Below are 14,733 nucleotides of genomic sequence, written 5' to 3'. Positions count from 1 at the left end.
TTTATTGGCTTATTTTTTTTTTTAAGTTAGGCAACCTTTTTTTAAAAAATGCAGATTTGGGGAAGATAAATGACATAATTATGGACCATTACTCCGTATTTTTTTAAAAGTGTATACTCATTTTTACATTATCTGTTGAACATGTCTTTTGGCATGTATGGCAGAGATACAGTCTTTATTATACATCAGTGTGCTTGGCATAAGGACAAGATGCATGGATCTGTTCTGTGGATTTTTTGTTTCGCCCCTTAGCATCCAGTTCCAGCCTGTGAAAACTGATCCATTTTTAGGAGGAAAAATATTCAGTGTTCTTGGGTACTGAAAAAAAAAGATGGTTTCATATCCTACCGTCCTTAGGGATTCTTGTTTTAGTGGATAAACAGAGATGGTGAAACCAAGATGTTGGACCTTTTGAGTGCTGTTGAGGGGGGGAAAAAGGCTCTGGGGGCTACTAAAAACTTCTTAAAATGTGGGTAAGAAGTGTGGTGAAAGTTTTGCAAATTTAAAATGTTAAATGTAGAAAGTATAACAAGTTCTTTCTCTAGCAATTGAGTTACCTCATATCAGTTGTACTAATAAGTAACACATAATTTTAAGGGGCAAAAAATGATTGAAATGTAGACTGACAACAAGCCTGCCAGTGTTTTAAATAATGTTAGTTTCAGTGGCTTGTCATCCAAATTTAAGTGAAAGAAATAGAAAAGGAATTTAGAAAAACAACAAAAAAGGAAAGAAAGGACTATTGCTCTGTGTGTACAGTTCGTATTTAAACATAAATAAATAAGATGAGAATATACCAGTTTTAAACTGACTAATAGTAAGTAAATAAGTTCTAACCCCAAATTGCGTGTGGAGTTGTGCCTGTCTGGCATTTGTACTAAAGTTTTTGTTGGACAATTCATTTTAAGGTTGGGAAGGTCCCCCACCGCCTCGTGGATGTGAAGTTTTTGTGGGTAAGATTCCTCGTGATATGTATGAAGATGAATTGGTTCCTATTTTTGAGAGAGCTGGGAAGATCTACGAGTTTAGACTGATGATGGAATTCAGCGGTGAGAATCGAGGCTATGCTTTTGTAATGTACACTGCTAAAGAGGAAGCCCAGCTAGCCATCAGGATTCTTAACAACTATGAAATTCGTCCAGGGAAGTTTATTGGTGTCTGCGTCAGCTTGGACAACTGCAGGCTATTTATTGGAGCAATTCCAAAAGAAAAGACGAAACAAGAAATACTGAATGAAATGAAAAAAGTTACAGAAGGAGTGGTGGATGTCATTGTTTATCCAAGTGCCATTGACAAAACTAAAAATCGTGGCTTTGCTTTCGTAGAATATGAGTCCCACAGAGCAGCTGCAATAGCTAGAAGGAGGCTAATCCCAGGTAAACCTCTTTTTTTAATTAAATCAAATTCTGGGGCGGGAGTATATGTGACTCTTTTTTGGGGGGGGGATAGTAATCTCTTTTCTCCTTGATTTATTGTACTTTGAGTTACAAAACTGCAGTAGTGCCTTTCAGCTAAAACATTTTTTTGTTTATGAATCGCTTTTTAAAAGAAGTGAAATTTTAAGCAGTTCTGAGAACAAAACAAGCAAGCGTTTGTTTTATGAACACAAGTTACTGCAGTTTACAACAAGATAGATATTTGCTTGGGCATGCATCCAGTCTTCATTTGCATGTACTACTCCCTGCACAGGAATTCTTTTAAAGCTGAGCTTGAATTGTGTCCCTTGTTTTCATTGAGGGGTATGAGTGATGTTACTGGTATTTCATATTTTAAAGATGGTTGAAAGCAGGTCTTTAATATTTTAGTAGAGAATCATTTTTATGATTATTTTCTTTAATTATTTCAGGTAGTAACATTTTACAAATTTTGCTTAAGTGGATGCAGACAACAGAACTGTCTGATTCTGGTGGTGTGCATCATGTTTGTTTGCTTCTTATAGAGGTAGTCTATAAGAATGGCTTTGTTTTCCTTTGCATCTTTCTTATTGATGTAATGCTTCTTTGCTGTAGGAACGTTCCAGCTCTGGGGTCATACTATTCAAGTAGATTGGGCAGACCCGGAGAAAGAAGTTGATGAAGAAACAATGCAGAGAGTCAAAGTGTTGTATGTAAGAAATTTAATGCTCTCTACTACGGAAGACACAATTAAAGCTGAATTCAACAAGTTCAAGCCAGGGGTGGTTGAACGTGTAAAGAAGCTGAGAGACTATGCTTTTGTTCATTTTTTCAACCGAGAGGATGCAGTTGCTGCCATGTCTGTAATGAATGGGAGGTGCATTGATGGAGCTAATATTGAGGTAACACTGGCAAAGCCAATTAACAAAGAAAGTACTTGGAAACAACATTTTAATGATCAGATAAGTCCCTGTTCTGAAAGTCTCTTAGGGTTTCCCAGCAAAGAGGATGGTCATCAAAAATCTGCCTGGAAACCAGCAGTTCGTCTTAATGGTCAGCACAGTCCAAGCCCCCCTGAAGTTGAAAGGTGTATGTACCCATTTCTTCCAGGAACAAAGCTTACTCCAATTAGCATGTATTCTCTGAAATCTAGTCACCTCAGTTCTGCAGTAATGCACCTGGATTATTTTTGCTATAAAAATAACTGGGTACCACCAGAATACTACTTGTATTCAACCACGAGTCAGGATGGGAAAATACTCCTGGTGTACAAGGTACTTGTTCCTAGTATTGCACATGGTTCCCACAGTTACTTCATGCCAGACAAACTCTGTACAACATTAGAAGATGCAAAGGAATTGGCAGCACAGTTGACACTTCTACATCTAGGTAAGCATAAATGCTATTAAATAGTTCTTAAGAAACAAAGCTAAAAACGTTACTTTAACATTGTTCTTTGTGTATAGTTTTGGAAAGGTTTTTTTTCGTTGCTCTCTATAGACATTTTCAGCACTATAATGGTATCATTGGAGGGTTCTTGAAGTAAAAAGTGCTGTTTAAATTATTTTTTCTAAACCAAGAAAGGGAGAAAACTGAGATGCAGTTATTCTTAATTCTTTCGAAGTCCAGCATCTTCATATGTATTTATTTCTTAAAACTAGAATGTGGCTGCTAGAAAGCGGAAGTTCTAATATAAAAATCTGTGATCTCTGTTCTTCTTGTAACTGAGAAAGCAAATTACTGCATTTCTGACAGTCCATTATCCCTACTTCTGTTTGAAGTCAAAATACAAAAATAATATAAAATGTAACGTTTGATATCTGGTTCCTGTCCAGTATTTTTCAATTCTGTAATACTGTGCTGTAGCATCCAAAACACAGAACTGATTTCTAGTGCCACGTTGTTTCATTAGTAGTTGTAGCCCTCATCTGATAAAACATTTGAAATGAAATCAGAATTTTGGCTCTTTGGTAAATAGATTTGAAGGCTGTTACACAGACATACCATATGCTTTAAAAATTTGTGTTTCCAGATGAAACTTTGTGTAATTTATTTCATGTACTCTTATCAGCAATTGTGCTTTCTCTTTCCTTCCTTTTTCATCCTGGTGTTATTTCAAGATGAGATAGGACTGACCTTTATAGGTTTGCAGGTATTATGAACCATCACTTGACTTCTCTGATCCACTGAGTAATATTCCTGTGTATCTGTAGCATGCTTTCTTTCAGCACGCCTAGGTCTGTAGGTGCTGTATTGTGAAATTAATTCTTGCTAGACTTTTGTGCAGCAATGTGATTATTTTTGTCATTAAAAAATATTTCTAGTTATTTCTAGAGCCAGAGGTTTCCTTTCTTTCTGTGAAGATTTATATTGGAGATGATAGGCTGTTAGCTAACACAAACTAGTTTCTTGTCCTATTCTATGTAAAAGATTTTTAGTTAGCTTTTATTACCATTTAGAAGAGGAGCAAAGCAAGAGTTGTTTGGGCCAAGGCATAGTTTGGGTTTTGGAATGGTCATAGATGAGACTCGTAAATAACGTGCCTAATATCTAGGAATTTCGGGCAGTTTGTACTTCCGTTACTTTTATTTCAGTGTATTAAGAGACCACAGTGTTTTTTTTCACTTTCTAGTTTTAGGAAAAGCATGTGTTAGAATGTCAGCCTTCTGAGGCATGAGCTTGCAGGTTGAAAGGCACGAAATTCCTTATAGGCAGCGTCTGAGGCATCGGGCTTGGTGATTTTGGATCGTGCAGCTCTAGATAGCAGCATGGTAAGATTGCACAATGCAGCAAATAGTCATTTCTGATTAGCTGTGCATGCATGCAGGGCTCAGCAATGTATCCACTTGAATAACAGTTAAAAAAACAAGTCAAATTATGTATGGCTTGCTGCTTCCTCTTCTCAAAGTATCTTCTGCTGCTGGTTTTGATTTTTGGTTTGATTCTGCTTTAGATATGAAAGGAGGATAAATGAGAATAGATAAAGAAGCGTTTATTATAATGGCTTTACGTAATAATTTTGCTCCAGTGACCCTAAATTTTCAGAGAAAAAATAATAACGATAAGGTTAAGTGTGCTCCTCTGTTAGTGACACTTCTGTTCCTAAGAAATGCTTCAAGACAGCATTCTCCATGCCCTGCTTTGTTTCCCTGCATATCTGGCCGTGCATATCTGCCCATATTGTGGCTTAAAGCTACCGTTATAAAAAGTTTTGCTTGAAATTGTTTTGGTGATTCTTTCCCAGAGGAGTATAGGAGAGAAAATTTTAAACTAAGAATGCTTATCCACAGCTGTTATCAAATCCAGAATGCAAAAAGTTTCAAAAAAATAAATAAATAAATAAATTGAGGGAAGTGTGTGTTGAGCTTTTTATCTTCAATTATAGTTGTAAGTGCTATAAGGGAAAATGTTTTAAAGTGAATTTAAACTAACAGTATTTTCAAGCTTTGTAGCATTTCAGGGTTCTATATGCATTGCAAATGATGCGAGTTTTTACCAGAATTCCCAAATTCCAGGTTTGGATTTTTAAAAGCCACCTAATGGCCTGGTACTGGTAATGCTGTCTTGTTATCTTTGAACTCTGAATGTTCTTTATTCTTTTGTTGCCTCTGTGCATCCTCTTTTCTGAGGATTTGGTTCAGCACAGAGCATGCACAGCCTTCTTTCAGAGCAAATGTGGCTGACTTCTGAAAGATACACCTTTTTCATGTTGATCTAAAAACCTCTGGTGTTTTGCGTTGTTGTAATACCGAAACATAGCTTTAAGGACTCCAGAAATAGTGCTTTGTTTTTCTGTTTTCCCCCCCATCTAATCTACAGAAGTTTTTGTTCTATGTTAATGTACTCTGTTGAAAGAAATACTTGAGGCTGGATGTTGTTGGATGGGACAGAAGATTCCTCTTACTCAGTGAAGTGTCTGTCATGTGGTCTGACATGTTGAATGATGCTGCATGGGTATGTGTGCTTGTAAGTAGCAATGATTTTGAGAAAAGTTTGTGTACTTCATCTCAGAAGCAACTTGCTATAAATACAAGTATGCAAAGATGACCCAGAATAATTCCAGCTGGTAAGTAATTTTCTTATAGGAACATAAAGGTGTTGCCTGCTTAATTTTCTATAACGTTTACAGTTTGTTGTTTCTTTTAAAAGTCACGTAAGCAGATTAAGGTGAAAGGGCAGAAAGGGATGCCCTGAGAGAATTTGAAAATAGAATACATGGATAAAAGCTGTTAGAAACCAGAATGAAAAAGTCTTCTTTCTAGTAATCTGTTCCATGCTAAAGTCCAGAGACTATCCAAACAGTGGGCAAGAGTTTGACTTTTCCAGAAGGTGTAAGAGATAGCAGCAGAACATAATTTTTGCCTTATTTTAGGAAGAGAAAAGGAATTGTGACTGTGAAAGTTAAGAGAATATCTGTACGTATATTCTTTTATGTTTGCTGTTTTGCCAGTTTAGTAGTTGACTTTTTTTGGTGTGTTGTTTGAAAGGCAGAGTCAAGGTTTTGTCATCTTCCCTTTTTTTTTTGTCCCATAATGACTTGCACTAGGGTTTGAACGGTGTATTAAGTTGAAGACTGTCTTTCTGACCTTTATGCAAAAGGATTGAATTTCAGGTTCCTTGTGCGATCATTTGTGCTGGGCAGTCACAAACTTTGCAGCTATATACTTCATTTGGTGTTGATAGACAAACCGTTGGTAAAGCCAGGCTTCCCCTAATCATTTTTTCCTTATGTCTTGTTTTGGTTTACTTGGTACATTTCAAGATGTATTTTGTTTTCTAACTCTTTAGACATTGCTTCTTAAACCCAAAATACGTGATTCGACAAAGTTTCTTAATTCTGAAAGACAAAGAAGATGCTCTTAGCTAGTCCTATTTCTTGCAAAGGTAGACAAAATTTCAACAAGATACATCTATTTCTTTTGTTGATAAGGAGATGAATTGGAGTTACTTTGGATTTATTTACTTTTTGTGTGTAGACTAACACTGAGCTTTAAGAAAGCTGTAGATGTTCTGCAGAGTAGATAGCATTTTAATAGCTTACTGCAACTCTTTCCTTTTGAGGTGTGCAGCCCCATTCCCCAGGTGACATCTCTGAAGTTACATGGTGTCAGAAATACTGTCAACATCTTAACTCTGTACAGTAGCAGTAGGTACAAAAGCAAAGCAGCAGGTTGTGGTCAGTCAACACCTCAAGGCTGGTATGGGGTAGGTATGCCATTCTTGGGAACCTGCTAGAATACAGGAGAAAAAAAAGGCGTATACTGCTGGTGTTGCTACATAATGCAGAATAGCGAGGGGCAACCAAAGTAATGCTGCACTGTTCCAAACAGTTTTCATGGTGCATTGATCAATGCTGCACATAGAGCATGGGTAATCTCCATGAGAAAAGAGAATTTGTTGGTATTTCTCTCCTACCATGTGTATGTCTTGGGGTATACAGAAGGACCTTGTAGATTCAGAAGGGTCTCTGTTCCTCTGATTTGGTGTATTCTTGTTTGAGATCATCTGGTGATCTAAGATCACATTTTTACACAAACAGTTCTTTTTATGTAAACATTTACATTTTGATCAACTTCAGTTGAACATCAAAACAAAAGTCTTTTTTTTATCAACTATGTTATGCACCTGGTAAAGTTTGGAGAAGAAGAATACTCAGTCTGTTTTTCATGAACACTTTGGGTGTACTGTGTATATGGTCAAGAGAAAAAAAAAGAACTGAAACTGCAGGAATAAAGGTTTTCAGAGAAAAAATATTGTAAAAATAATCACTGAATACTGATAGTGTAAATTCAGTATTTTTCAGTTGGTCATTGCAAATAGCATATTTTTTATCTAAATGTTATACTACAAGTAGAAAGTTATTTTTTAATGTTAGAGCAGTTTTTTTATCAACACAGTGAGATATATAAAATCAGGATATTCACACAGTAATGACATCTTTAATAATCTTCTGTATCTAGTATAAAGAACTCTATTTTTAAAAATAGGTATTTCTGTATTAACACTACTTGCTTGTTGCCATATACAGTAGTCCTGAATAGATAGCAGTACAACAATTTACCACTTGGTGTCACCTAAATATTTTGAAAATGGTTCTTGGATAAAACACAGACACTTATGATTTCAGTGAAAGATAAATAAGCTATATTTTAACGTTACTAGATAATCCTGGAGTTTTTTAATTCCTTGTTCTGTTCATGATTTATTTAAATATATGGAAACTATATATATAGGTGTTCATTTCTGGGATATGGAGCCGGGCTGCATGTTGAAGTTCCAGAAGAAGGTGACAGTTCATAGTTTGGGTTGGGAGGGATAGGAAGGAAGGAACAGAATAGAAAGAAAACTGAACGCCCTGTAGAAGAAATAATTACTTTCTCCATTATTTTGAACATCATTTCAACGTGGGTTTGTCTCTAGAAGTTGCATGACACCTTGGTGTTAGCAAAGTTATGCTTTGCTGTCAAGTGTGGTGCCCATGTAGAAAAACATGGTAACACTTCCAACTCTTGCCTTTTTGGACCCTGTCCTTCAGGCCAGATATGAGGCAGCTCCAATTTTGAGACTATACAGCTGTGTTAATTAATGCAGAAGTTGCTTCAGGACCAGCGGTGAAATAGTGCAGAGCCAAATTGAAACTAAAAAAGTCTGAGAGGCATTATTTATCTGTCAGCTATCTTGCATCATTAATACAGCTTTGTAGGTTCTGGAATCAATTTGGCTCATCCAGATGACTTTGAAGTACAGGTAAAGGAGAACCTGAAGTTGTGTAGATTTGAGTTGTAGGAGAATTTCTACCTCCCTTTCTTCAGTGAAGGTAAACATCTGAGGCCTGAAAAAGCAGATCATTCTTCTGAGAATTATTTCTGGTTTTACTTACTGCTGGTGGAACTCCACCGGTAGAAGGAAATTTTGATTTATTTGTTAGGTTACACTTTAAACTGACTTTATTTTAATTGTGTTCATAAATTTCTTGTATAAGAAATGGATATAATTGCTTGTTAAATTATACCCAAATAAATTCTTAGACACCACATGTTTTCTTCTGAAATGCTAGCTTCTGTTTGAATGTAATTGCATAGATGGGCATTTATTTTAGAATTGACATCAAAATGGTGTTAATTGTAGTAGTGCATGCAGGCATAAATACAGAGTTAGGTAGCTGTGACCCCTATACTTAGTAAACATACAGGTGCTTTAATATTGAAGAGTTCTGAAAAGCTTTTCTGATTCAACTGTAGCACTGAGGTCCATTGTGTTTACTAGTGACTTCTCTGCTTGGTTAGTGACTCTGGCTATTGATTTTCTATTTATTTATTAAAAAACAAAAAACCACATCCAGTGTTTGGTTTCCTGCTTATGCTGTACTCGTGTCCTATCTGGAAGTGATGGAGATTTCGGGAAGGTCCCTGCAGTTGTAGATATTCCTCTCCCATCTTACTCATTTGCGTGATCTGTTTTGGAGGCTGGGGATAGGCCCTTCAGTTTCCTTCTGTTACGAGTAAAAGGAGTAAAGCTTTCATAGTCTTGCACTAAACTCATGTTATAGCAGGACTCTGTTTTACATAGTCCCAAAATAGTGGTGGTTTTTTTTTGGTGGAAATTACATCACTGTGCACTAGTAAGTACTCTGTTAAAATCTTGTTAGTCTTAGAATATTGTGATAGCCTCTTTAAAAATTAGTGTTGTTTTTACTGCTGTATTTTGGAGAGAGAGAACCTGAATTGTAATTCAGATGTTTGACAAATTCTTGTTTACAAAAATGCAGGAGTCTATATTGTTATTTAGCTAAAGGTTTTCTTAGTAAGATCACAGTAAACAGCTCTTTCCTCTCTTTCTCCCCTAGCTGAAACTAAATTTAGATGGAAAAATACTTGAACTATATATGGTCCAAGTGAAGACTTCTTCATTTATTTAAGCAAGTTTAAAAAAAAAAAAAGCATTGCCTTTCTTGGTAACAAAACATCAGATGTCTTGTAAAACACGAAGATAGACAAAACATTTGGAAACTAAAGTTTTATTTGTACTGTTTATCTGCAAAATTAATTACTATTTCTGTTTTGTTCCTATAAATAGTTAGCATTTAAAATGGAAAACTTTGTATGTTCTACAAAAAATGACAACTTTAGCATAGTCAGTTGGAAGGAACCTACAAAGGTTGAGTCCAACTGCCTGACCACTTAGTGTAAGAAATAAGGTACTCAATTCAAAATTAGCTCTTTTAGGATTCTAAAGCATTTAGAAGAGAAACCGTATGGTTTGCTAATGTTCAATGTTTCCTGTGTAGCCTATCTGATTTCAGTGGAACATTGTGCAGAATAAATTATGTTTAGATTACCAGGGGTAATAAAACATGGTTCTTGACTGTAGTTAATATAGTCCCTCGACTTGAAACAACTCTTTTGTATTTACCAGAGAACTCCTTTAATTTTTTTTAAAGTTTTGCTTTCCTTAAAAAAGTTTAAAAATAATAATAATAAAAAAATCCTCTTAATTTCCAGCAGAGCTCTGTACTGACATGATGATTCATCCCTGCCCATGGCAGGGGGGTTGGAACTAGATGATCTCTAAGGTCCCTTCCAACCCGAGCCGTTCTATGATTCATTCTATGGTATTCCCTATATAGTAATGGGAAACAAAAAATGAGACTTCAGGAAACTGCTCTATTAAAAATGTACTGTACATCACATGTTATTTTTCTCTTCAGAAGAGACAGAATTACAGTTTTGATGTCTTTATGGAACAAGATACAAGTGTTTTGTATCTTGATTTCTTTTAGACTTTGCCCAAGCTGCTTCTCCTTCATCTTGTGTTGCAAGGTTTATGAAGGGCTGTTGCATGGCTACGCAGCAGTTAGTGACTTTTTTTCTTGATTAGACATTCCTAAAAATCAAATTTCTTCACAAATCTGGTGAGCAGACAGAACTACAAATCCTATACTGTCCTATAACAATTAAGTAAGCTTTGCTACTATCCAGCTGGATATTAACAATTTGGTTCATACAGTGTCAAGGTTTGTGTTACAAAATGTGTATGATTCTTCCAGTGCTGATGCAAAGTGGTCTCTTGAATTAACAATTTAAAATTTCATTCAGGGAAGCTCCATCAGCACATGTGGACCTATGCAGCACATCAGAAGATGGTAGCACCTCTTTCTAGTCCTTAAGATAATACTCTCTGTAGCAAGAGGCTGGGTCCTGGGAGGTTTCTCCCTGCTGAATCTCACTTGAGAGTTATGGGGAAGAAGTTTTGTTAAAATTTCCTCAGTTTTAGGGATCTGCCAGGTTTTAGAAGTGTATTCCACAATAAAATATCCTTTGTTCCTCTGCACCTACTATTCCATGTGACATCACACTGTGACACAATTTAAGAAGTTAATTTTCAGGTAGAAGAAAGCATTCAAAAGTACTAGAAAAGTAAAGATACTAATAAATCTCTGAATCAAGGAAAAGCATTTTATTGGCTAATTAGAGCATATAAGTAGCAGTTTAATTCCAGTTCACCATGTGGTATTGTTTACTGCGTGCATTCTGAAATGAGTGGATTGACTTTTTTTTATCTTACTATGGATTCACTTGTTTAAGCTTCTTAACTATTGCATGCAGTAGCAATTCACAAATGAAGGATAAAACTTACGTAAACTAGTTCAAGAGTATACTCAGCATCTGGCTTCTTGAACGGCTGTATTGGTAGACTTCTGTCATGGATTTGGGACATTTAACTTAAAGGTGTCAAATTTTTTTTTACTATTTCATTATAAACATTTTCTTTACTTTGATAGTGCCTTGGTTTGTGTTATAAAAATTACCTTTATTGCTGTTCAGACAATTAACAGCTGAGTACAAAATGTAAGATCCTTAAAAAATTCATAAATTACTGGCTTTGTTTATCAAATACAATCGTAAGTGGTGTTTGGTATTTTTTGTTTGTGATTTTTACAATGTAGTAGTATAGGATGTTCCTTTACAGTATGAATTTAAATCTTAAATATTTATCAAATAGCTTACACAATTGTTTTTGTCACAATCCCTAAGCAAGCATATGCTTTTTCTGTCCCTAAAAGCAGCAGTGAGATAGTAGGAATGAGCAAACCTCCCAAGATTGCTTGCTGCAGTTTTCTTTACCTCAAAAACATTCTCAGCTGTACTGTTTGGGCTGTTAGTTAGAGAAGGTGGGGGCGTGCATATGGCAAAATAACCTTGAGACCAGCAGGGCTCTTAAAAATACTCAGTCCGGTCTCATTGTTTTCAAAGGAGAGCGTAGCACTCCTGTTACAGACCTGCTGATGGATCAGCCAGTCTGATGTTTGCTTGGATAGTACAGCACAGAAGTTAGGGTTTTAATTCCTAGAATGACTTTAAACTGATCTCTGAATCACTTGCATTTCCAGATAAGGTTTAGATTTGTGTTAAGAACCAGAGTTGTTATTACATTGATGACGGGGGCTATTTCTCTGGGTAGTCAGTTTCATGTAAAAGAAAGTCTGTGTTCCTCCTCTCATTTGAAGAAAAGAAAAATAGCATTATTTTTAACTTTCCGGATGTTATGCCACAATGGTAAATGTTCTCTTTTTTGGTGTGTGCTTCTGTGGATGAATTTAATGTGTCAATGCCTGTCACTGCTGAGGCTTTGCCCATTTTGAGATAGGGATTACCATTTTCTCTGAGTGTCGTAAGACTGGTTTTTAAAAGCTTATAAGGGAGTTTGAAAATAGTGTTAAATCCATGCTCAGTGTTAACTTCATTGCTGGGAGCTTCTAATCTGAGTCACCCAGGATTTGTCTTAAAGATTGTTATTTTTCTGTCCCTGCTGCTTACAGACAGGGACCATAAGCTTGTAAATCTAGGCCTGCGTAGGAGAACTTGAAGAAACACAAGTCAGAAAGGCAGAACAAGGTTGGTCTGTTTATGCATGAAATAATTTGACTGACTTCAGTAGAGTCAGTAACTTCAAAAAAAGAGTAAATTTAATGCCCTTTTCTAGTCAGTTGTTGATTATGCTGAAGACAGAGTTTGTTTATGAAGTAGGGCTGGCAGAACATAGAACTTCATTGTTAATGCTCACCTCGACCTAAAGCATTAATGTGAAAGACTGCTGCTGTGATAGCGTTACATGTAACAAATTGAGACAATTTAGAACAACGATCTAATAGGCATATTTAAGTTTTCTTCACTAAAAATTTGTGCTCGGTGGAGGTAAAGTAGTATGGTTAAATTTACTTTCCTTAAGTATTTGAGTTAGTATTAGGGGTGCAGAAGAAAGGGAAGAATGCAGCATTGGGATAAGACACCGAATGCTTTCATTACACCATTATCGTAAATTCCTTATTAGTTATTCCTTATTTCATCTTTGAATAGGTAATGCATTATGCTTGCTGAAATTAAGAGTCTCTCTCTTCTCTCCCCCAACTTTTTTCCCTTTTTTTCCCCTTTTCCTGCAGGCAACTGTACGCTCTATTCGGCTTGAATTGCCCTGAAGAACACAGTTGAGGAGTTGAAAAGTTTGAAATTTGTTACATTGGATCTTGCCATGGAAGGAAAAAGAACACCACACTGATGCACAATTACTGGAAATTCAGATTACACGTTTATTGATGAATTACTTTTCAAAGTACATGTTTTTTTTAACTTTTGATTTTTGAAGATTAGTGCAATTGAATGTTAAATCATTTTAGTTAAATTTGTTTTGAAGAGATAACTTGTTTAAAAGATTTTTATTACCTGTAATAGTTTATACAACAGGAGCTTATCTTTAGTGTTGAAATAATTCGGTACAATTCCAGCCCTTGTATTGTGAGTTGCATGCAGAGTATTTTTTCAGTTTCAGTTGTAAGTAATAAATCTGAAGTAAACACTAAAAAAACAAACTGGCAACCCTGCCTTTTAGTACATAAACATAATTCCCAGTATTCCAGTTGTAGCTCAAAGATGAAATGCAAATGCGACACTCAAAGAGTTGTTTCTGTAACTTAATGCCAAATTTTATAGGAAGAACATGTCCAATAAAATCTTTTGCTTCTGGAATAGCATTATGTCAGTGATGGAGTGGTATTTTGAAGGGCCTTACATCAACATGCTATCAGGCTATGTAAGGTATATTGCTGTAGTCATAACACAGGTTCAACACCTTAGATAATTCCTGAGACAAAAATTGGCAAAAGAAAAAAGTGTGACACAGAAATTGCAGCTTAGTGAGCTGTACGTAAGATAAATGTCCTAGAAGAGAGACAATACCAAATACACGTATGTTCTGAGTTCATGGAAGCCTTACTTGTATCTAGGTTATTCCTTGTAACCAGCAGTTCTACTTGCCTGTGGTTGTCACGTTGAACAGCAGCTTGCTCACTCTCTAATCAGGCCATATGCTTCTTCAAAAAAGATCTCCTAGCATTAAATGGAAAATAGTTCTTAAGTTTTTAAATCGGGTATATGTAATTCATTTTGAGTGAGCTATCTTTATTCTTGTAGTGTTAACTATTCAGCATTTCTCAGTGAAGTGCCTTATTTATTGAATGACCAAAAAAAAATTTTTTTTCCTTTTATTCCTGAAACAAATACAGTGGATCAACCTCCTTTTTAAACTTGGTATATAGTTTCAGTTCCTGGTCAAGGAATGGGCCAAGTAGCTTATGTTAGAGAGTCTAACAGCCTGGTTGTAAGCTGTTTTGTTTGAAAAGCTTGTTAAGAAAAAAAAGAATATTATGTAGACAGAAAACAATGCAATGGAGAGATTTGAAGCTGAATATTTTTTCTTAATGCAAATATTGAGGTCCGTTACATATTTTAGTTGAACATGTCTCATCAATACATTAAATTTTTGTGTTAATTCAGATACAGATAGAATTCAGATACAGATAGAGGAGTTAAATTTTATTTGTATTTCATATTAGCTACGTAGGTGTTTTAAGTGTTGTAATTTTTAATGTTGAAATCATATTTTTGACTTCTGTACTTGAATTTGAACATTGATATTAAATTTATGCTGTTAGTATTCTTTGTGTTTACTTAAATATTAGAAATTTACATATAGTACCTTCATAAACATACTTTGTAAGGTTTGCTTTGCTTTCTCTAGGAGCAAACTTTGGCCAGAGGCTTCAGTTCAGGTGCTTTGCTGAACACAAAAGCCTAGTGGCTTGGTGAAACCTTGAAAAAAGAAAATGAAAACACCCTTTTTAAAAGCATGTTTGCTTAGTAGCTTCTGTCACACTCAAAAGCTGTTAAACTCCTAAAGTTTCTTAAGAAGTTATGTTGAGAGGATAGAAGAGGGGGCTTGCTTAGCTTTATGTTTAAATTGAGTGGTCCCTGAGGCCAAGACAAAAATCAGTATCTGAGGTAGA

The 14,733-nt window shown here is 35.6% G+C and overlaps 1 protein-coding gene across 4 annotated transcripts in view; it reads left to right on the top strand.

Annotated features, from left to right (window-relative positions):
* The window catches only part of LOC310898845 (putative RNA-binding protein 46), a 36,798-nt gene extending 22,414 nt beyond the window's left edge, over positions 1–14,384 (top strand). For all 4 annotated transcript variants that reach the window (XM_083834411.1, XM_083834408.1, XM_083834410.1 and 1 more), the window contains exons 4-6: positions 909–1,376; positions 2,010–2,783; positions 12,835–14,384. In XM_083834411.1, the coding sequence (XP_083690537.1) occupies positions 909–1,376; positions 2,010–2,783; positions 12,835–12,860 (1,268 nt within the window). In that variant the 3' untranslated portion in view covers positions 12,861–14,384. The remainder of the gene's footprint in view (positions 1–908; positions 1,377–2,009; positions 2,784–12,834) is intronic.
* The last annotated feature ends 349 nt before the right edge of the window (positions 14,385–14,733 follow it).

This window comes from Anser anser, assembly GCF_964211835.1.
Source record: "Anser anser genome assembly, chromosome: 4".
Lineage (NCBI taxonomy): Eukaryota > Metazoa > Chordata > Aves > Anseriformes > Anatidae > Anser > Anser anser.
Note: the sequence above shows the minus strand (reverse complement) of the source record. Positions and strands in the feature narration are given on the sequence as shown.